General features: G+C 55.2%; 2 protein-coding genes across 2 annotated transcripts; both read right to left on the bottom strand.

The window, feature by feature from the left end:
• Positions 1–2,854: 2,854 nt before the first annotated feature.
• LOC104258936 (homeobox protein not2) lies at positions 2,855–7,323 on the bottom strand. Its single transcript, XM_059817852.1, has 3 exons — positions 7,161–7,323; positions 3,906–4,114; positions 2,855–3,013 (listed from the first exon to the last, which is right to left on the bottom strand). Exons 1-3 carry the CDS (start codon positions 7,321–7,323, stop codon positions 2,855–2,857), a joined length of 531 nt encoding a protein of 176 aa, XP_059673835.1.
• Positions 7,324–17,610: 10,287 nt separating this feature from the next.
• LOC104256842 (homeobox protein notochord-like) lies at positions 17,611–19,909 on the bottom strand. Its single transcript, XM_059818203.1, has 4 exons — positions 19,825–19,909; positions 19,680–19,790; positions 18,349–18,533; positions 17,611–17,847 (listed from the first exon to the last, which is right to left on the bottom strand). The coding sequence occupies exons 1-4, from the start codon at positions 19,907–19,909 to the stop codon at positions 17,611–17,613; spliced, it is 618 nt and encodes a 205-aa protein (XP_059674186.1).
• Positions 19,910–20,835: the final 926 nt, after the last annotated feature.

The following is a 20,835-nucleotide window of genomic DNA, read 5'->3' as shown; positions in this document are numbered from 1 at the left end:
TATTTACTAATTCACACCGGTGCTGCCAGCGCCCGTTCAGACTCAGTCCCGCTCTTCATCAACCAGGTGGCTGCAGCAGGTTTGGGAATATGGAACGATTTCATATTCAGGGCGTTTTGGGGTGTTTTGGAGTCACTAGATGTCACTGTCGGCTCGTGGCGGGGACGTGACACCGGACGGTAACTTTGTGGCTGGATCCTGCCACCTTCATGCCCAGGCCAGCAGCCCATGCGGGAGCATGGCCGCGGAGTGGGACCATCAGGCGACAAGGGACAGACAAACTGCCTGGGACACCTTCCCTAGCTGCATTTTGGGATCTGGCCCAGGTGAACCCAGCAGCGAGCTGTGCAGGGCATTTCGCCGCCGTGCAATGCCCATCCCAGGGTCTACAAGGACCTAGACATGGTTGGAGCAATGCTATGACTCCTACTTCAATTACATCTTCATACTAATACTAGGAAGGCTAGCCATTATTGTAATAACAGCATTACATGTCCTGTTTCTCTAAGGTTTCGGTGCTAAGTGGCAGGGCGTCTCATCCATTGAACATCAGCTTGAGTCGTGGCCCGACGAGCAACACTTCAAAGCGTCCTTCATGCCTCTGAACGAGCCCTGGTGCCCACATTAATTTGGAAGTATCAGCGAAGCTGGGCTGGGTTTGCTTCTGCTTCTGTATTTGCAGAGCACAGGGAGAACCTTCTCCTGGACTTCAGTTTGCTGAAGCATCAGCCTGGCAGAGCAGGGGCTGCGCAGGTTTGGCCACATCCACCTGCAGTCAGAGGTCCTTGACTCCAGGAACAGCAGCCTGAACCTGAGCACCCCGCGTTTATCAGATGTTACGTATCATACTATAAATGTATTCTATCTATCTCTGCAGGAACTGGCCTAGAGATAGTAACTCGTGTTATCTCCTTTCACCCATGATATGGAGTCATCAATCAATTTAAAAAAAAAAAACTTTTTTTTAGCATTTATTTTGTCCAAAACAACTTATTAAGAAAAAAACCCTCAAACTTTTAGGAAGGATGAAAATATGTTGTTTGGGTTTTTTTTTAATAATTTCAATTGAAAATTAAAGAGATTCGTTGGAAATGTGTTTTCCTTCTGTTTTTTTGACACTCACAGGTTTTCAGCTGATCTGTTTAAAAGCTGTTCTTGCTCCATTCCAAATGTTCAAGCTTGAGACGAGTGCACAGGTTTACCAGCAAACACACAAGTGTGGGGGAAAAAACACTGCTTTCATATTTGTATTGGCATGTCAGGAATGAAAACGTGCAAGAAGCAAACACCCTTTTGTGACTTGTTGGAAAGCAGATGTTATTTTTGACAACAGGGGTCTTATTAGGAGGAGGAAAAGGTGCATTTCTTTGTTTTCTTTTTTTTTTTTTTACTCCATTTCCTCAGAAACACAGAAAACTGTACAGAGCAAAAAGGATGGATAAGCCATCCCTGGCAGCTGTGGGGCAAGAAGCCACTGAGGCACCGCTGCCTGCTCAGAAACCAAGGAGCTGCCCAACCCTGCCTCCCCCCAGCCAGTCCCATCTCTCTTTTTAAGATACACTAGATTTTTATTAAGAAGCAAAGCAAATAAATAAGTGACACTTATTAAGAAAAAGAAGTTATTTCTATAAATAACAATATAAGAGTAAAGTGATATACAGTGTTCTGGTTCAGAAAGAGACGCAATAAATTACCCTGAGCTGACGGGACATGGTGCCTGGTACCCTGGGCAGACCTAGGAAGGCGAGGTGACAGCCTGAGCGCTGACAGCCTGACCCAAGAGCACTCAGCTGCTAACACACAGACGGGGAGAGGTGAGTACTCAGTCCTGACTCCCCAAAGCCCTCCCACCCACCAGAAATACAACTGCTAACTGCATCAGGTGGTTACAGATATGCTTGCCGAACGCTCCAGGTGCCGTTTCCCATGGCACCTGGATGTATAATGAGGAGAGAACAGAGCAACTGCCGTCTGGGCCAGAATCGGCACATCTGGACGAGGGGCAGGGGGTCGTCTGACGCACCAGAGGTGTTGGAAAGCTGCCTTTTTATAACAGCCCCCATCCCTGCACCTCAGCCAGCCGGAGTGCCTCATTCCCTGCTGCAGCAGCATATGCACACCTTGGCACAGCAAGGCAATGCCAGAAGGCAGAAGAGACCCATGGGGTTCTGCCCTCCGGGTTTGGGAAGCCAAAACAAAGGCACAAAAACACCAAGGCACAGGACAAGAGGAGGCACTTCTGTTCCAGGGGCAGGATCAGACCCTGTTCATCTTATCGCAAGAGTAATGATAGTCTGCAGGTGGGAGCAAAGGGCTTTCCCATTTTCACTTTTTTTTTTTGGTTGTTGTTGTGATCTAAGCATCAAACATGGGAGTCAAGTTGACCAGGAAAAACAATCAGGGTTGATTTTCCTCCCAGCCCAGGTCTCCCTCCTAGGAGCACACAGCCACACGCAACACAAGTGACCGTGTGTTCAAATGCCCTTACGCTCACAGCCATCAGAGACACCGTCCGATTGTCACCCCAGCCTCTCCGCTGGAAACTCTGTGCCCTGGTGCTTCAAGAGCAAACAGGAGATCACCTGCTTTGCCACAGCTATGGCACCATCAAGGACAACCGGCCGGCTGATGAAGCCCCAGGAGTTAGGGCACATGGCTACCAAACAGCAGCCAAACAATATTTGGGGGGTTCCTCCCAGCCAGCTGCAGTTTAGTCCTGTAGCTTCAACTCTCAGATCGAGAGCGTAATGTCTCACTTGGACCAAAGAAGCACAGACGTGCCTGCATCCCCAGTATCTCCATCAAGCAGACACAGCCGAAAAAACAACAGTGGCAGCTGAATGTCATCAGCTGTTCAAAGCTCAACATCCACGGGGTCCTCCTCGTGGTCCCTGATGTCTGTTGAGTCCGCAGTGGCAGGCTGTATCACCCCAAACTGTGACAGCTTTGCTGCCTTCTGCTCCATGCTCTGCTTCCTCCATTTGATCCTCCGGTTCTGGAACCAGACTTTCACCTAGCAGGAAAATGACATGACAGCTTAGTCCAAGGTCTCCAGGAGCCCCTTTCCAATGGGAGCTGTTGCTTCATGCTTCCGAGGCAGATGTCCCCAAAAGGCAGGATGCCTTAAAGAGGGGGACATGCCCCATCTCTGCTTAGGGCACAGTGCATGCGAGCAGGAGGAGGTGACACTATGGAGGGTGGAGTGGTGCTGGGAGAAAGGACCAGGGGAGAGGGGGATGCAGCTGCACAGAGGAGGTTCTGGACGGGGCAGTGAAGGAGATGCATCCCCCAGTTCCCACGAGCCACTGAACCTACCCCTAGGGCCACGGCTGCCAGAGAGCACGGTGAGACACCCGCCTACCCCCCTGCTCCTGCTCCCTGTGCTGTTCACACCCTCCTTGACCACCCCAGAACCGCCCTTGCTTTGCTCTCCCTTTCCCCAGCTGAATTGGATCCCACCATGGTAGATCATGTGGCTCCTCCTTTCCACAATAAATAATCAGCTTGCAGTGGGAGGGGCAAAAATATACCAGGAAGAGCAGAAAAAAAATTTAGATCCGGTGTCATAAAAAGACGCTTAAAGCATAAACTGTCTCCAGAGGATCATAACAAAGCAGATACATTAGTCCAACCCAGTTTGAACTCTAAAGCAAGCAGGTTTGTGCTCCTAAATGCTTTTTGTCCCACTTCATGGATTAAGAAAAGGATGTTCTTATTCATAAACCATCTAAACCTGTCCCGCATCCCTCCAGGCACATGGCTTCAATGTCATCTTGCAGCAGGGAGTCCCACAAGTCACTCTGCGTCATGTCCTCCTCCCACTGCACTTCATGGCAGGGAAATCACCACAGACCAAACCCAGACCCGGGATCTATGCTGTCATCCCCAGCTCCCCCATTTCTTACCTGAGTCTCTGTGAGATGCAGAGTCGCAGCCAGATCTACTCGCTCCGTGCCCACCATGTACTGCTGCTTGAGGAACTCTTGCTCCAGCCGCTCCAGCTGCTCTGGTTTGAAGACCGTGCGGACCCTCTTCATCTTGCAGGGCCCCCCAGACCTCCAAGGCACAGCAGGACCCAGTGAGTTGGCCCCTACACAGTGAGACAAGTCCAGACCTGCAAGCAAGAAGCAGCGACTGAAGGGGTCTGCGTGTTTGAGGCCATTCCTCTAGCCCTGTTAATATGCCAAACCCAGATTGCTTCAGCTGTAGCCGAAATCCAAATGCAACTGCTCTATGCACTGAAGCGGACTGGGACAAAGTAGCACCAAAAAGAAAAGCAGGGATGTCCCTACCCTGTCCCTACCTAGATTGTCTCATCTAGGCTCCCCTTCCCACGAAAGGTTGGACCAGATGATCTTTCGAGGTCCCTTCCAACCTATCCTATGATTCTACCCACAGGTACAACCTAGGACAGTCCTGGATGTGCAGCCAGACCCAAGGAAGTCAGCGCTCAATGAGATGAGCGGGGTTTGACCTCCATCTGTATAGGTTCTTTGTAACAGAATAATAAAGTCCATCAAGAGCTGCTGAACACAAAAATCCCATCTGCGTCTCAGGAAACCCCTAACCACCAATGCGTAAAGGTTGGGGGAGTTTACCCCATGCTGGCCCCTGCTTTTACCCTTCCTTCCTTTGGCACCCACAGTCAGTGTCCAGGGGAAGATACTGAGGCTGGCAGACTGGTCTGAGGGAGACAAGAGTCACCAGCCCTCGTGCAGGTCCTCGTCCTGGACTTTAGTCCTTTAGTCTCTGTAGGTTCAACTGATCCATAAAGTTCCTCATGTGCAGAGGCATTAGCAGGACTAACAAGTGGATCTGGTCTCAGTCTCCTATCTAGTTGTGGCCTGATGATAACCATAATTACCTAATTAACATACAATACACCACCAGCACTGTCACAGGACCAGCCGGCACCAGCCTAAGAGCAGTGCTGTCTCTGGTTTCTAAAGCCCTCATCCTGCCAGCACAGCGATTCACACACAGCTCGGAATGTGTGACTGCTACCCCGGCCATGCCCCAGCAGCCACAGGGCTCGTCCCAGCCAGCTCTGTCCTCCTGAAGGACCTTCATTCCAGCCAGATCTCACTGCCAGGAGGATTGAAGGGTGGAGAGACCACAGTCAAGGGCTGAGGAAAAGGAGCTGCAGCCATCAAGGCAAAAAAAACTTCTGCGTACTTGATGCTGGTTCTGGAGTTACAACACAGGAATGTCAGCACAGACTTTGCACAGCTGAGCGTGAAGCGCTGGAGGGACAGTCACAGAATCACAGAATCACTAAGGTTGGAAAAGACCTATAAGATCATCAAGTCCAACCATCAAGTCGAGCCCATCTTGCTCGATGCCAAAAAACTGCTGGACTGGGGACTCAGCTCCTGTTCTGAGCCCCAGAAAGACTCCAGGCAGTGGGACCTGCCTGCACAGGCGAGACCGCTGGGTGCCATGAGAACACCTCCAAGTGCCAAAGTACAGTCGTGAAGATACTAGGAAGCGGGTAAGGCCAGCACTAAGATATGCCTGATGGTAACCACAGCTTCTAGCCTGCCAAAACCCACGCACACGCTTAACTTTAAGGAAGAACCCACCAGTACAGCCAAGGGGACTTTTCGTGGTGGAAAGCATTGTATGCAGTATGCATCTGCAGGATCGGGCCATGAATGCTCCCCACCATTGCTGTTCTGAAATCTCAGCCCCCGGGCAATGCGATCTGTCTGAGATCAGCTCTGCTTTGAGCAGAAGTTGGATTCAGCAGCGAGCAGAGATCCCCCTCAGCCAGAGTCATCGCACACCGTCACCAGGGTACCGCAGCAGCAGCCACGAGCGATGCTGGACTGGTGCGATATATCGTGACAAGCCAACTTTCTTTAGCTTTCATGGAAATACTGCACATCATGATGCCCATTCACACCCGGCACTTGTCTCTCCTTTAATGACTGATGTTGTCATGTTCTCGAGGCACAAATGGGCACCTTGACCTACTTTGTTTCATTAATTGAGTGCAAGTTCTGCGTGTGTTTAAAGATTTGTGGGATGGAGACCTGACAGCTTAACAGCCGCAATTGCACTTAAAACTATTTGCATCATTAAAATAATTTCACCCGTCACATTTTTTTTCTATTTTAATGCTCGGATAATAGCAAGTGTCATTTCAAACATGAAATACTTTGTGGAAATAGCTTTGCAAATTGTTTAACTATATTTTCATACCTGTATATTTGATATAATACATAGTTTAACACACGACTATGCAGATGCTGTCTCGCAAAAGAAATAATAGATTAAATAGTTAGGCCAAGTACTTAAAAAAATGTCAAGAGTAGCAAATACTTTTGGCATCTGAATATTGTAGCTATCAGGATCAAATCAAGAGTCCTTATAGAAGTAAAATACGTGCTTGGCTGCGGTTTTGCCTGGGCATGGTGGAGAAATTACTTGTGGGGATGAGGCTTTGGGAAATTACAGCAGGTTTTGGCAGGCGTGATGAAAACGCAGGCATTGCGGTCCCTTCATAGTTACATGAAAAGAGAAATAAATGCCAGCGTGCACGAAGCAGCCCTTAAAATGCAGGGGGGGGGCACACGTGGACATTGGGGGGGACTGTCCCTGACCTGAAACCTTCTACTGAAGTCAAGCCTGAAGGATGTAAATCGTGTCATTAGAGCATCGCTTCACCCAGTCATTAATTGCTGCGGGTAAATGGGCGATAGATAGTTAAGTATCGATCACTACAGAGGGGGAAAATAATTATTAGGAAATTCTTCCCTCCCCCTCCTTCATTTCCACCGCCGCAACCCAACTCTCTTCACCTTGGGGGTGGTCGAGAGGCTGCAAGAAATATAACTACAGCCGTAGGGGAAAAAAAAAAAAGCCATTTTTGGTGATCCAAACCCCCTTCTTTTCCAGTGCGGAGATACCAGCCAAGCGCCCGCAGGACGGCCCTCGCACCCCCCGCCTGCACTCCAGCCCCGTCCACAGCAGCCCCCGTCCCCTGCGCACCCCCAGGACACGCTCCCACGCTCACCCCCCCACCCGTGACAGCGGGAACACCCCGCGCACACGCACACACACCCCCCCCCGCTCACCTGCACCGCCCCGCCCGGCGGCGGCACAGCCCCAGCCCCAGCCCCAGCCCCAGGCTCCCGGCAGCGGCCCCAGCCCCGGGCCCGGTCCGGGGCCCGGGCCCGCCGCGGGCCAGCGCGGGGGCGGCGGGGCGGAGACGGCGGCGGGGCCGCGGCGCGGCGGCTCCCGGGCGAGGAGCGCTTCGATGTGGAAGGGGGTCTTGGGGGGCGGCGGCTCGGGCCGGGAGCGCGGCGGGCTGCGCAGCATGGCCGGACCGGTACGGCGGCCGCCGGCCCCGCCGGCTTATATGGAGGGCGCGGTGGGCTGGGATGAGCCGCGCTCCTATGCAAAGCGGCGGCGGGGGGGCGGCGGGGGGCTGCCCCCACCCTCGCTGGCCTGCAGCGGCACCCCACGGACACCCCTTCTTCCCCGCCGACACCCCCACGGACACCCCTTCTTCCCCGCCGACACCCCCACGGACACCCCTCCTTCCCTGCCGGCTCCTCCACTGACCCCCACCCGCACACCCGCACCTTCCCCCACGGGCACCCGCTCTCCTGCCCCACGGACCCCCACGCCAACACCTGCTCCTTCCCCATAGACACACTGACACCCACTCCTTCCCCACGGACACCCATAGCAACACCAGTTACTTCCCCACGGACACCCACACAACACCCGCTTCTTCCCCACCGACACCTGCTCCTACTCCATGGACACCCACATCAACACCCGCTCCAGACAGACACCCACGTGGACACTTGCTGCTTCCACCACAAACACCTCTTCCCTTCCTCATGGCCAACTACACCTTCCCCCCAAACCTTGCTGACACCCTCACCTTCCCCCACAGACACCCACATGGACACCTACAGCTCCCCACCCTGACCCCACTGACACCCAAACCCCCCCTGGCACCCACACCTTCCCCCCAGGCCTCACCCGCACCATCCCTCTGGCCACGCTCCTCAGGCCAGCCCACCCCTACCCGCTGCCCACGGGCACGCATGTACCCCGGGACCGGCTGTGCGAGCCCGTCCTGCCGCCGTGCCAAGGGGAATGTGTCTGGGTGTACCTGCTCGGGTGTGCTGGAGAGTGTACGGGTGTCTGGGATATGGGAAAAACACATCAGGAGCTCTCGCACAGGCTAAGAGGCGACTGTGCTGCGGAAATTTAACTGTTCGTCTGGTTTGGGTGACATGTCTGTGTGATACCACCGGAGCCAAGCGCAGACGCATGGTCCGATGGAGAGCTGCGGATGGCACAGGCGCTTCGCCCAGATGTTAGCGTACTCAGCAAACACAGTGCCGGGGATTCGCACATGCGAACGCTCCTGCTCAAATCTCTGCAAGCACCAAATTCGCACTGAAAATTCACTCCGGTGTATGCAAACACGGAGAAATCCCCAGACCGGAGTCTCCAGGTTAATAAATACGGAGCAAAAATCCCCCACGGCTTAATAACCCAGCACTAAACGTCTCTGCATGCGCAGGCTAGCTGTCCGTATCCAGTAAATCCTGCCTTAAATCAGGGATTCGTGCCATTTAAAGTTTCTTTTCACTGCCCAAGCTGTAGAAATAGACCTCGTTATAAATGAGCATCTCTGTATTTTTGAGCATTTCAAAGCAAATGGAAATTATGGGAATGCATGGGCAGGATTATCCCGCTCGCAAGGAAGCACCCTGGTGATGGCCACGGGAGCCTCGGGGAAGAGGATGCCCGCGGGAGACAAAAGAGTCCCTCAAGTTTGCCTTTAAATCACTTTTTTTTTTTCCCGTTTAGCATCCTGTCTTCCACAGCAGCTTCAAAATAAGTGAATAAATACAGCTGCCACTTTATTGCTCCTTATCCAAACAGCCAGCCCCAATCCTGCCGCCGTGTAACTATGTGCTTAATTGAAATCACACGTTCAAAGCTGGGCAAGTGCCGAAGCCTCTCCCAAAAAAAAAAAGCCACCACCGAGGAAAAAAAATCTGCAGAGATTCACAGCTTCTGGCTTTGCTTGCACAGAGGTTGTGTGGATTGAAATATGGGTGTTGTTATACAAGTTTTTGATTTGTTTTATTAAAAGCCTGTTAAATCTCTTCATTATTTTTCCTCTTTATAATAAGGCATGACTGCCACTGTAATTCTGGTATAATTTCCCGTGGCAAGAGATGCTGGAGATGCTCGGGTTATTCACGGAGCAGTTCATGTGACGGTTGTTGGGACGGACGAGCCCTCGCAGAGCAGGGGGTGACGGTGAGATGCTGCTGGCAGGAAGGATGGACAGACGGATGGACGGCGAGCTGGAGGGATGAGCGACGGGCAAAAAGCACCGGCTGACTTTTCCCTTCGGCTTCTCCCGCTTGGCCAAATTCGCTGCCTAATGACGCGTCCTGTTTCCCATTAGTATTGTGTGCTCAGCTAATGCATTTCGGTTCGAAAGCTGGAAATTTTCACTCGCTGGTAACGACTTGGGAAATATAGCACCCAGCAGCCAGGCAGAGCGGGGGCTCGGGGCCCGGCGAACCCCCCCACCCCATCTGCTCCAGCAAGGGAGGGGTTTTGCAGGAGCTGGGCAGGGGAGATGAAAGGATGGACCCTGATCCTATTTTTTTTTTTGGTCGTGGTGGGTTTTTTTATTTTATTCCAGTTTTGTTTTCCAAGAGCCTAGAAAATAAAAGGGGAGGGGGGAGTTTCTTAGAGGGGGTAAAAAACAAAATCCCAACAACAAAACAACAAAAAAAGCCCCCAGCCCTTTGTAAACATCCCCCCTGAGCAAAGGGAAGGGGGTGAAAAGCATTTCCTGATAACTCCATTAAAGAATGAGGCTGCATTAACATTCCAAGTACCTCGACAAGAGATGAAAGTGGGGAACTTGAGTTCAGCCTCTCCTTGCTCCAGATGTTATTATGGGCTCCCTGAAAGGTTTTTTTATTTCTTTTTTTGCAAAGAGACAAAGATGTTGCCTACTTCAAACGGGGCTAATTGATGCTAATGACTATCAGATAGAGTGGGGGCCCTTATTCCCCCCTGCAAAGGGGAAAGAGAGAGTGCATTTTACAATCCCCTCATAGAAAACGCCCCACTCTTCAAACCAGGTTGCTGCTTTGGGGATTTTTGTTTCTCTCTGGGCTGCTGCTTTCTCTCCTCCTCCGCTCCCCCCCCCTTCATCTTTTCTGTCCCCCTTCTTCTGGGCACCCCGCAGCTCTCACTTGTTTGCCCATGAGAAATTTCACACCTCGCCTCCGTCGGTGGGGAGAGCCTGGCTCCATTTCCATCCTTCTCCAAGCTGCAAAACCATCCCAGTGGGCGAAAGAAGGGGCGGAAATTTCCCCAAACCCACAGCAAGCACACGCGAAAACGTGAGGGGGATTTTGTGCATCTGTAATCCAGGGCGTGAGTCCTTCCACAAGTGGGAAAACATCTTCTCCACCGAGAGCATCCTTTCGCTCGCATCCTATTAGGAAGAAGACGGATCCCAGGGTTCCTGTTGCTGATTAGACAGGCGTGTGCTTGTGCTCATTAGGGTAACTAGCCCAGCACCGCCAACCTAGGGAGTCTGAAATCATGAGCCTTTTACTCTTTAAAAAAAAAAAAAAAAGGCTTCAAAAGGGGGTGCTGAACACCAGCTTTAGCTTTTAGCCTTGTGTCAGATTTTTGCAGCCATTTCTCCTGTGATAATCCATAGTAATAATAAATAATAATCCATAATCCAATAATAAAAAGGCAACAGGGAATGTCCCCAAATCACGTGACTCCTGGAGCTGGTGATTTGCCCCTTCACAAGCCAGATCCCACTGAATCCCATGGGGAGAGGGGAATGGGGCTGCAAAAAGAGGAGCATGGGGTTTCTCCCTGGAGGATAACTGATGCGTGTTCGCTCCTTCATCTAAAGTCTAGAAAAGAGAAATTACTCAGGCTAATGACAATTACTGTGGGTGCTCTCTGCTCTGGGAGCACCCAGCAGTGTCGGGTGCCAGGGTGCCGCCCTGCCTTGGCTTTGCCACCTTCAACGAGGTGTTGGGGAGCTGCAGAGAGTTCTAGAACAAGGTGCTGGTGTCCATTGCTCTTGGCAAACCCCGTCTCTCCTTGTTTGCAGCAGGATCCGGCCACAGTTCGCTTTGCCTTCTGGATCCTCGGCACCTCGCAGGGTGCCATCAACAGACCCAAACTGGCGCGAGGACAGGAGCGATGGCATGACGCTGTCTGCACTTTGAGGGCGTTACACAGCAATGGGAGCCCCGGTCCCAGGCGGCAAGAGCACGGCCAGCCCCGTACGTCCCCTTGCGAGAGCCCAGCACAGGGACGGCCACCCGCTCTGGGGAAATGCTTCTTCTGAGACCATCGTTACTCTTCAGCGGAGCGCTCCCCAGTTTGGTCCACTGCCCAAGCACTGGTGAAAGCCTCGTGCAAGTAGCAGTGTGGGATGGACATAAGGATTTTGGAACATAAGAGTTTCCACCAAGAAGGATATGCCAAACACCAGTCTGTGGAGGAGGTGGCCCCGCTCCCCTTGTCCTCTCCATCCCTGTCACCTTACTCCAGCTCTGGCTTGGCAAACCTCTCGGGGAGCCGATTCAACATGTTCGTGCAATGAAAAACTAACCCTGCAAAATGCAGGGCCCTTGCTTTCAGCTCAGGGCAGGTGGGAGCTAGCGCAGGGGGGGAAGGCGGAGGGCAGCATCCTTCTCTCCCCCAGCCCCAGACAGCCAATACACACCCCAGCCGCCCTTCAGACACTGGCCCCGGCTGCATTGTCAGGTTAATTTGGGATAATGGCCTGCAAAGCACCTCAGCCCCATCCAGGTCTCATTAGCACTTGATAATATCAAGCATCCTGAGAATTGCAGCTCTTCCCGCTCCTCCCCAGGGCACGGAGCCCTGCACCCAGCCAGGGCAGGGTGGCCCTGGGCATGGGGACAGGAACCTGCTCCTCTTATTGCTTCATTGCCAAGCTTGTGGGGCAAAGCACCTCTCCCCCCCATAGCCTTGGGCCTTTCCTGGAATTAATCACCCAGGCTGGTATTTCCAAACAAGATCTGAATTAAGCCCACGCTGCAATGAGGCTCAGCGGGGCTGGATCCTGCCCCGGCCTTGCCTTTCCGTGGGGACATGTTATCCCTGGTCCAAGCGGGACTGTTCCTCGGTGTCACATACCTCGGTGTCACATCTGGCCTCATATCTCAGCCAGATGTGAAATGAGGGAGCGGGACCTGCTGCATCCCAGCACCCTCACCCTCCCCGGGTGCTGGGGGCCCGTCCGCCTGCCTGGGGTCCCTCCAAATACAGCGTGGGTTGAGTCCACGATGGGGCTACACCCAGCTGACAGCAAATTCTGGATGACCCCCCAAAAATAAGCTAATACCCTCCCGCAAGGCCTCGGAGGATGCTGCGTGGTCCTCCCGTCAAGCACAGACCTGAACACCGTGTTCACAGGGGTTGCGATTGCGGGTATTAAGAGCATCCCGAAACTATGCATTGAAAATTAATTGGGAATTATAAACAAACCGAGCATTGAGGCGGCCCTGGTACAGTCCTGAGTGCGCCATCAGCCCGCTGCTCCCTTCAATTATCTTTTTTCTCCCGCATTGTTCTCTCCTAATGAGGAGACTAATGACCAAAGGATGGTTCATAAGTGGTTCCCAGACTCTCCTTGCCCAGGGCAAACACCGTCCACAATAGGATCACAAATTGTAGGGAGAAGCCCCGGCTGATCACATCAGAAACGGTGCAGGGATTTATCTCTCTGCCTTAACAATATGTTCTTAATCGCCACTCCAAAGGGACAGCTAGCAGGGGATCTGCCTGGCCTCATCATTAAAAGCTGGCAGCATCTTTGCTAGCGCTGCCCCTTTGTTCATCTTTCATTATTCCAATGCTCCGGCCCCGTTAATTCCTCTCCATCTTATTAAATCAATAGAGATGGAGTGGGGGAAGCATGAGGCAGAGCAGGGGTCGGATCCGGCTCAGCTCTTGGCAGGGGTGCTGAGTGGGAGCGGGATCAGACCCGGCCCAGATAAGCACGAGTCGAGCTGATACCACGCGTGTCCGAGGCTGTACTTACCCAGCTTCTGCAGCTGGGGAAACTGAGGCAGAAGAGCATCACAGCCTAAGTCCCAGGAGGAGGTTTTAGCAGAGCTGGGGAGCACTTTATCCGACTGCCAGTCCCGCACCTCCCGGCGAGATCCCCTTATTCATCCCATACCGTCAGGGCTTCCTTGATTTAATGACTTAATCAGCTTTTAAAAATAAAATCACCCCATTGCAGAGGGTGTCTGGTGCCAGGGCCCCCATTACACCCCCAGCGAAAGCCCAGCCCAACCGTGCCAGGGCGGCAGTGCCACAGGGCCGAGGGATTTTGTGCCACAAACCGTTTGCAGAGGGGAGGTGGTGCAATTTTCATCATTTTCTTCTCTTTTTCCTAACAGTTCATCTCACTGAAATGAAGCAAACTGGTTTCTGGCAGGCCCTGTCCTGTGTGTGCCTGGGAGCGGAGCCGGGGAGCGATTTCCTCCCAGTCTTTCCATTTTTGAGACTGGGATGGGAGGCGAGGAAGGAGCAGGGAGCAGGAGAGCAGTGGGGTGAGCACCAGCAGCTACTTAAGAGCTGATGTGCCCCATGGCAAACCCAGACCAGGGCTGATGGCGTTCCCTTACCAGACCCCGAACCTCCCCGCGCAGCCCTACGCAGGATTTAGGCACGGCGCTGCTTGCTTGCGCTCCGACAGCGCTCGGAGCATGGTCCTGCTCCACAGCCCTGTGTTTCTTGTTGCAGGATAAATACTTTTTAAACTCTGGATTTTTAAACCCAGAGATTTTGGCCACTGCAATGCTCATTCCGTATGAGGGGTCTCCTCAGTCACCCAGTTTCCCCACTGCATTTCCAGGCAGGTCACCCCGTTTCACCCTTATTTTCATGCATCCAGGAGCTACTTCCAGCTGAGAGTTTAATGCAAAGTGGTGCCTTCGCTCTTTGGCTAAGGCAACTTGGGGCAAATTCATCCCAGAAAGACTGCAAAAGTTGGGATGTTGTGGCGTTTCCTCCCATTGTCCGTGATGTCTTTTTTGATTTCCACTGAAACCAGGCAGCGTGGAGCCATCGGAGCTGCCCGGCAGCCTTGGGAAGCTTTATTTGATGTTTCAATTGGGAATTAAAGGGGAGGGAGAAGCAGGGGGAAATGCTCCCTGACCATTTAACAAGATTACACGATGAGATGGAGCCTGGAAACATGCACGGCCGACCCTGGCGCCCCGTGTCCCGGCTCAGCTCGGGCTTTGCCTTGAACCGCCACTGCTGGCAAGTTGCCCTCCCCGGTACCCCGGCCCATCCTCAGCACACGGTAATCCCATTTAGCAAAACCCCCCGAAAAGAGAGCACAAGGGGGCAATCAGCTGAGGAGAAAACGGCTGCCGGCTCGGGGAAGGGATGCAAAAAGCGCCTGGGAAAGCGGCTGGGTCACGGGGATTGGGGGGCTGGAGGGGTCCTGCTGCTCCAGCATCCAAACTCTCCATCCTGCAAGCTTCTACCGTCCTGAGTAAACGTGACTTGTGCAAACAAATCGCGTCCGTCGCCATGTGCTCAGCAGGAATAATCCTGGCAGGAAGGAGAGCAGGGAGGGGGACACTGAGGAGCTGTATGCTACAGCTCCACCCGGTTATCCCTTCTCCTATCTCACCATCCATCTCCCATCCCATCCCATTTACCCAGCCACCCATTTGCACCTACTTGCCAGCGCCCTGCATTCATCCCCAATCATCCACCCATCCATCTTATCCACATGCAGACAAGGCTGTTCCTCTGGGAAAACCGTCCACCCCAATACACCCACCCACCCGTCCCACCACCTACCTGTCCTCCTACAAGCCGCCTACTTCCCTACAGAGCGGAGATTTGCTGGGGAGGGCTCAGCACTGCATCTTTCGCAGATAACCTTTATCCTCTTAATAAGACTGCTTAATTCTCACTTCCTTATAGTTATCTGTCACTGAAAGCCAACTCGTTTTTTGCAGACAGGTGAAAAAACAGCATCTTTAAGGGAGCAATGTGATACGCAGGATTGGGAATGGGCCTAGCAGGGTTTTTGGGATGCATGTGGGGTTCGGGTAAGGACACACACCTCTTATTCTGCACAGGCTTTCCTGGGGGATGAGAGGAGCCAAGGCTCTGTTCCAGGTGGGTTGATGCAGCCCAAGACCTTGCCAGGCTCTCAGGGCATCTCTCTCCCTTACTTTCCACCGTGCCAAATCGCTGTGCCCAGGTTTGATCCCAACCCACGTGCCCCAGTCGAGCTGCTAGGAGTTGGGCTCAGCTGCAAGACCTCCTCCCCAGACCGAGGAGGGAGATTTCTCTGACGGGAGAAGCAAACTGCATTCCTACCCCTTTTCCGGGGTGCCAGGGCCGTTGGGGGTTTGGCAGGGCATAAAATGACCCAGCTGAACCCAGCTTTTCTGAAAACCATCAACTCCATCTGGTTATCAGGGTCAGACCTTGGCGTTTGGCTCTTCTCATCCCCACTGGAGCAGTAATCAGCTGCTTCGTCCTGCAGATGCGCTCCCTTCCCCACCCTAGGGAACCTGCAAACAGGTTAATCACTGGGTGGGAGGAAGACAGGGGATGGCCTTTCCCAGCACCCAGCTGGCCCCTGGCAGGTAGGAAAGGGGACACAGGTGTCCTGAGCCCTGTGCACCCCCAGCAACCGGCCACCCCCTCAAGGATCATCACCCACCATGAGAAAAGGCTCCCGGCCAAAGCTCGAGGTGCCAGAGGGATGGACGTGCTGATAGAAAAGTTACCTTCTGAAAAACTCAATCAAGCCCAGCAGTTTTAATTAAGTCCGACCATTTCCCTGGTCGGACGCTGCCCACAGAGGGGTCCGAGCTGGGCAGACCCCGCAGCAGGAGCATCCCCTGGAGCGGGGACAGGTCCCCCCCCACCCGCCCCAGGGGAGCCCGGCACTGCCAAAAGGCCCAATCCTGCCCAAGGCGGAGTACTGCCAGCTCCCAGGGGATTAAAGGTGTCCTGAGAACAACTTAACTCTTGCAATCAGCTCGGCCCCCAGCCGGGCGATATTAAAACATCCCCCGTAAGCCCTGTTGTCTCGGGGATGATTGCAATAAACCCACCGGCATGCGAGATTAGCAGGTCAAACCCGCTGGTGCAGACTCAGCTCTCGGCAGACATGTGAAGACATTAGCACAGTTTGGGCTCTTTGAGACTCGCCGGCTAATCCAGGCTCTGAAAACAGACGGAACAAAGGGCAGCTTCCGTCACATCGTCCCCTTCTCCTGGCACCATCCCCTTCTTCTTGCACTGTCCCTCTCTCCTTGCACTGTCCCCTTCTTGCATTGTCCCCCTCTCCTTGCACCATCCCCTTCTTGCATCATTCCCTTCTCCTCGCACCGTCCCCCTCTCCTTGCACAATCCCTCTCTCGTTGCATCGTCCCCTTCTTTATTGTCCCCTTCTTCTTGCACTGTCCCCCTCTCCTGTCATCATTACCCTTCTCCTTGCACTGTCCCCTTCTCCTTGCACCGTCCCGTTCTCCTTGCACTGTCCCCCTCTCCTTGCACCATCCCCTTTCTCCTGGCGTCGCCCCCTCTCCTGGCATCACCTCCTTCTCCTTGCATTGCCTCCCTCTCCTTGCACCATCCCCATCTTAATTGTCCCCCCTCTCCTTGCATTGTCCCACTTCTCCTTGGATCATCCCCTTCTCTTTGCCTTATCCCCTCTCCTTGCATCATGTTTCACACCTGCCCAAATAACCCTTCCACCTGGGTCCCCTCTTCCTCCAGCCCCAAACCCAGAGCAGACGTGGAGAAAATACGGTTAGCACCCAGATGTCCCAATTGCTGCTTTTATCTAGGAGGTCCAGGGCCGTTGGTACCCGCTTGCTCCCCAGCTCCCCATGGAGCCCACCCTCAGCTCACCCCCCCCAGGCCAGTGTCCGGCCCAAACCTGCTGGATTTGAAACCTCTCCATCTGCCTAAACAGGACCAAGCAATTAAAATTAAACCCCAGCTAATCCTTGTCCAGCTGAGCATTTTCCCTGGTTTTCCCTGCTTTCTTGGCTCCAAAAGCCCTGGAGAGCAGGATGCCATCACTGGGTCGGGATGTGTGAGCCGTGGGCAGAGCAGGGCTTTACGGTGAAGATGCTGCTGGCAGGAAGCAAGACGGAGATGGACGGACCATGGGATGGAGGTCCTTTACAAGGACCTGCGCTCTGTGAAGGTCCTGAGCTATTTTAGAGCGCAAGGAGGTATCTGAGCACGGAGCACCTTTGGGATGAGCCTGGCTATGGGATGGATTGTGGGTGGGGTGTGCAGGTGGCCCCCACTCACCGGGACCTCCAGGGTTTGCTCTCCCATGAACAAGTTCCCACTGAACGCTTGCTGCCACTGCAGGCATGTGTTGTTGTTCTCCTCCTTCTCATGCAAAGATGAGCCCAAGAGTTGCATAAATAATTTATTTTCACACTGCAAAAATAATTGGTGCCCTGTATATATTAGATACGCTCATTGCCAGCTATGATACATTCCTATAATACAGACGGAAAAGCGGCCCGGAGGGGCGATTCAGCAGCTCTTTGTCACAGTCTCTGCCGGTGCTGTCCCTGAGCCCAGGGAGGTGGCCATGTCCTCCTGGCCGTCTTCCGACTCCGCTGGGAAGTGCTTGTCCTCCTCGCCGTGGTGGCTCTGCGAGTCGGGGCTCCTCTGCGGGGTGGCCAAACCCATTTTGGCCAGTTTGGCTTGTTGCTGTTCCAGGCTTTGTTTCCTCCACTTGATCCTCCGGTTTTGGAACCAGACTTTCACCTTAGGAAGGGGTAAAGCTTGGCTTTCAAACCTGGTTTCTCCATGGACCGTGGGGTCATGGTCTGCTAAACCCCCGTGGCTCAGGCAGTGTCCCGACACTCCGCAAACCCTTGGGCACCCACAGCCTCAGACATCCCCTGGCCAGGACAGAGGTCCCCTGCCACGCTCTGTCTCTAGTAAGACGGAAAACTGTCCCCTGCAACCCCGGAGCTGAGCCTGCGTTGGTGAGCTGGGACCTGCCAGCGGTGGAGAAGGTCCAGCCTTAAGATGGACACAAGTTCACCCCTTCCACATGGCCCTAGGACAGCCACTTTGTGACTCAGTTTCCCCATCTATGATCCTCTACCATTTTAATGTAATCTCTCTGCAATTACTACCCCACACGGTTCCTGCCCCAGGCCAAGGGACGTGGCCCATGTCCCACCCATTGGCACCCAGGTTTGGGAGCCTCCCTGGACCTGCTGGTGGGGGCAGGTGGAGATGGAGCATGGTGGGGCTTACCTGGTCTTCAGTGAGGCGCAGGGAAGAGGCGAGCAGGCACCTCTCCGTGCCCACCATATACTGCTGCCGTGCAAACTCCTTCTCCAGTCGGGCCAGCTGGTCACTGGTGAAGATGGTCCGGACTCGCTTGGCTTTGCCGGTCTTGGCTTTGAAGATGGGGAAGCAGCACTTGGAGATGAGGAAGCCTGGAGGCAAGAGACAAGGGGGGGGGGGGTGTGTCAAGGTGGAGAGGAGCCATTGGAGGGGTCTCCTTTAGAGTGGGGTCCCTCCTTGGAAGATTTGTTCTTGGAGAAGCAGAAAGGATCTTCCCATTTGGAGGTGTCCCCTTTGGAGAGGCAGAAGGGGTCTCTTTGGAGGGGGTCCCCTATTTGAAGAGGTGGATGAGGGTCCTCCACTTAGAGAGGATCTCCTTGGAGAGGTGAGTACAGCTCCCTGTTGTAGAGAATCCCTTTGGAGGGGGTCCCCATGAAGAGGTAGAAGGATCTCCCCCATTTGGAGACGTCCCCCTGAGAGAGGGCAGAGGGTCCCATGTGGAGGGGCAGAAGAGGGTCCTTGCTGGAGAGATCACCTGGGGAGGAGGCAGAGGAGGTCCGGCATTTGGAGACATCCCCATGGGAGATGTGGACAGGGGTCGTGCCCCTGGAAAAGGTCCGCTTGGGAGAGAGGTCTCCCATTTGGAGAGGTGGCCAAGGGTCCCCCCTTGGAGAGATAAAAGGAGGTCCCCCATTTTGGGGTGTCTCGAGAGAGGTGGGCATGGGTCCCCCTGGAAGAGATCCCCTTTAGAGGCGTCCCCCAGGAGAAGTGGCCATCACCCCCTTGGAGAGGTGAAAGGAGATCCCTATTTGGAGATGTCCCCACGGGAGAGGTGGATTCAGGTTTCCCTTGGAGACATCCTCTTTGGAGGTGTCCCCACAGGACATGTGGACAAGGGTCCCCCTGGGAGAGGTCCCTTTGAGAGGGGTCCCCCGGGAGAGGTGGGCAGGGGTTCCCCCTTGGAGAGATGGAAGGAGATGTCCCCATGGGAGAGGTGGAGGTGGGTCCCCCTGGAAGAGACGCCCTTTGGAGAGATGGAAGGAGGTCCCCCTTTGGAGACATCCCGACGGGAGAGGTGGACAGCCCCCCCCAGAAGAGGTCCCCTTGAGCGGGATCCCCCATTTGGAGAGGTGGCCCAAGGTCCCCGCTCGGAGCGATGGAAGGAGGTCCCCACGGGAGAAGTGGACGTGGGTCCCCCTGCAAGAGCTCTCCTTGAGACGGGTCCCCCCTTGGGGGCCTGAAGGCGTCCCCATTTGGGGGTGTCCCCGCGGGGGAGGCGGAGGGGGGCCGGGCGGTACCTGTTGCCCCCAGGCGGGTGGCCCAGGCGGAGGGGACCCCGCAGCAGGCGGTGCAGAGCGGCCGGGGGGCGGCGGGCGGCGGCGGCGGCGGCGGCGGCGGGAGCGGGGCGGCGGCGGGGCCGGGAGCCGGGGGGGGGCCCCCGGGGCGGGGGGGAGGCGCGTCCCAGCAGCGCCGCGATGGTGAAGGCCTGGCCGGGCCGGGCGGGGGGCGGCGGGGCCGGGGCCGGCATGGCGGGCTCTGCTCGGGGCCGTGCCGCCCGCCTTTATACGGCCGCCCCGACCGGCCCCCCCCCCCGGGACTCTCGGCCCTCCCCGGGAGATGGCGGGGGGCGGAGGGGACGGGGCGGGATGGGGCGGGCGGCGACCGATGGCATCGCCCTGGGCGCTGCCCGGGGGGGCGGCGGGGCGGGGGTCCCGTGTCGCCTCCGTGTCCCCTGCCCTCGGTGGGGATGTCCCCCCCATGTTCTCCTGCTCTCGACCGGGGTGTCCCCCCCATGTCCCACAGCCCTCGATCGGGGTGTCCCCCCCATGTCCCCCTGCTCTCGATCGGGGTGTCCCCCCCATGTCCCACAGCCCTCGATCGGGGTGTCCCCCCCCCCATGTCCCCCTGCTTTCGACCGGGGTGTCCCCCGCCATGTCCCCCTGCTCTCGATCGGGGTGTCCCCCCGATGTCCCACTGCCCTCGACTGGATTGTCCCCCCCCATGTCCCCCTGCTTTCGACCAGGGTGTCACCCCGCATGTCCCACTGCCTTCGACTGGGGTGTCCCCCCCATGTCCCCCTGCTCTCGGCCGGGGTGTCCCCCCCCATATCCCCCTGCCCTCAACTGGATTGTCCCCCCGCCATGTCCCCCTGCTTTCGACTGGGGTGTCCCCCCCCATGTCCCCCTGCTCTCGACTGGGGTGTCACCCCGCATGTCCCACTGCCCTTGACTGCAGTGTCTCCCCCCCATGTCCCCCTGCTCTCGACCGGGGTGTCCCCCCCCATGTCCCACAGCCCTCGACTGGGGTGCCCCCCCCCGCCCATGTCCCCTTGCTCTCAACTGGGGTGTTCCCCCCCCACGTCCCACTGCCCTTGACTGGAGTGTCCCCCCCCATGTCCCCCTGCTCTCGACTGGGGTGTCCCCCCCCATGTCCCCCTGCCCTCGACTGGGTTGT

The sequence above is a fragment of the Gavia stellata genome, chromosome 5, assembly GCF_030936135.1.
Source record: "Gavia stellata isolate bGavSte3 chromosome 5, bGavSte3.hap2, whole genome shotgun sequence".
Classification (NCBI taxonomy): Eukaryota; Metazoa; Chordata; class Aves; order Gaviiformes; family Gaviidae; genus Gavia; species Gavia stellata.
This window is presented reverse-complemented; position numbering and strand designations above follow the sequence as displayed.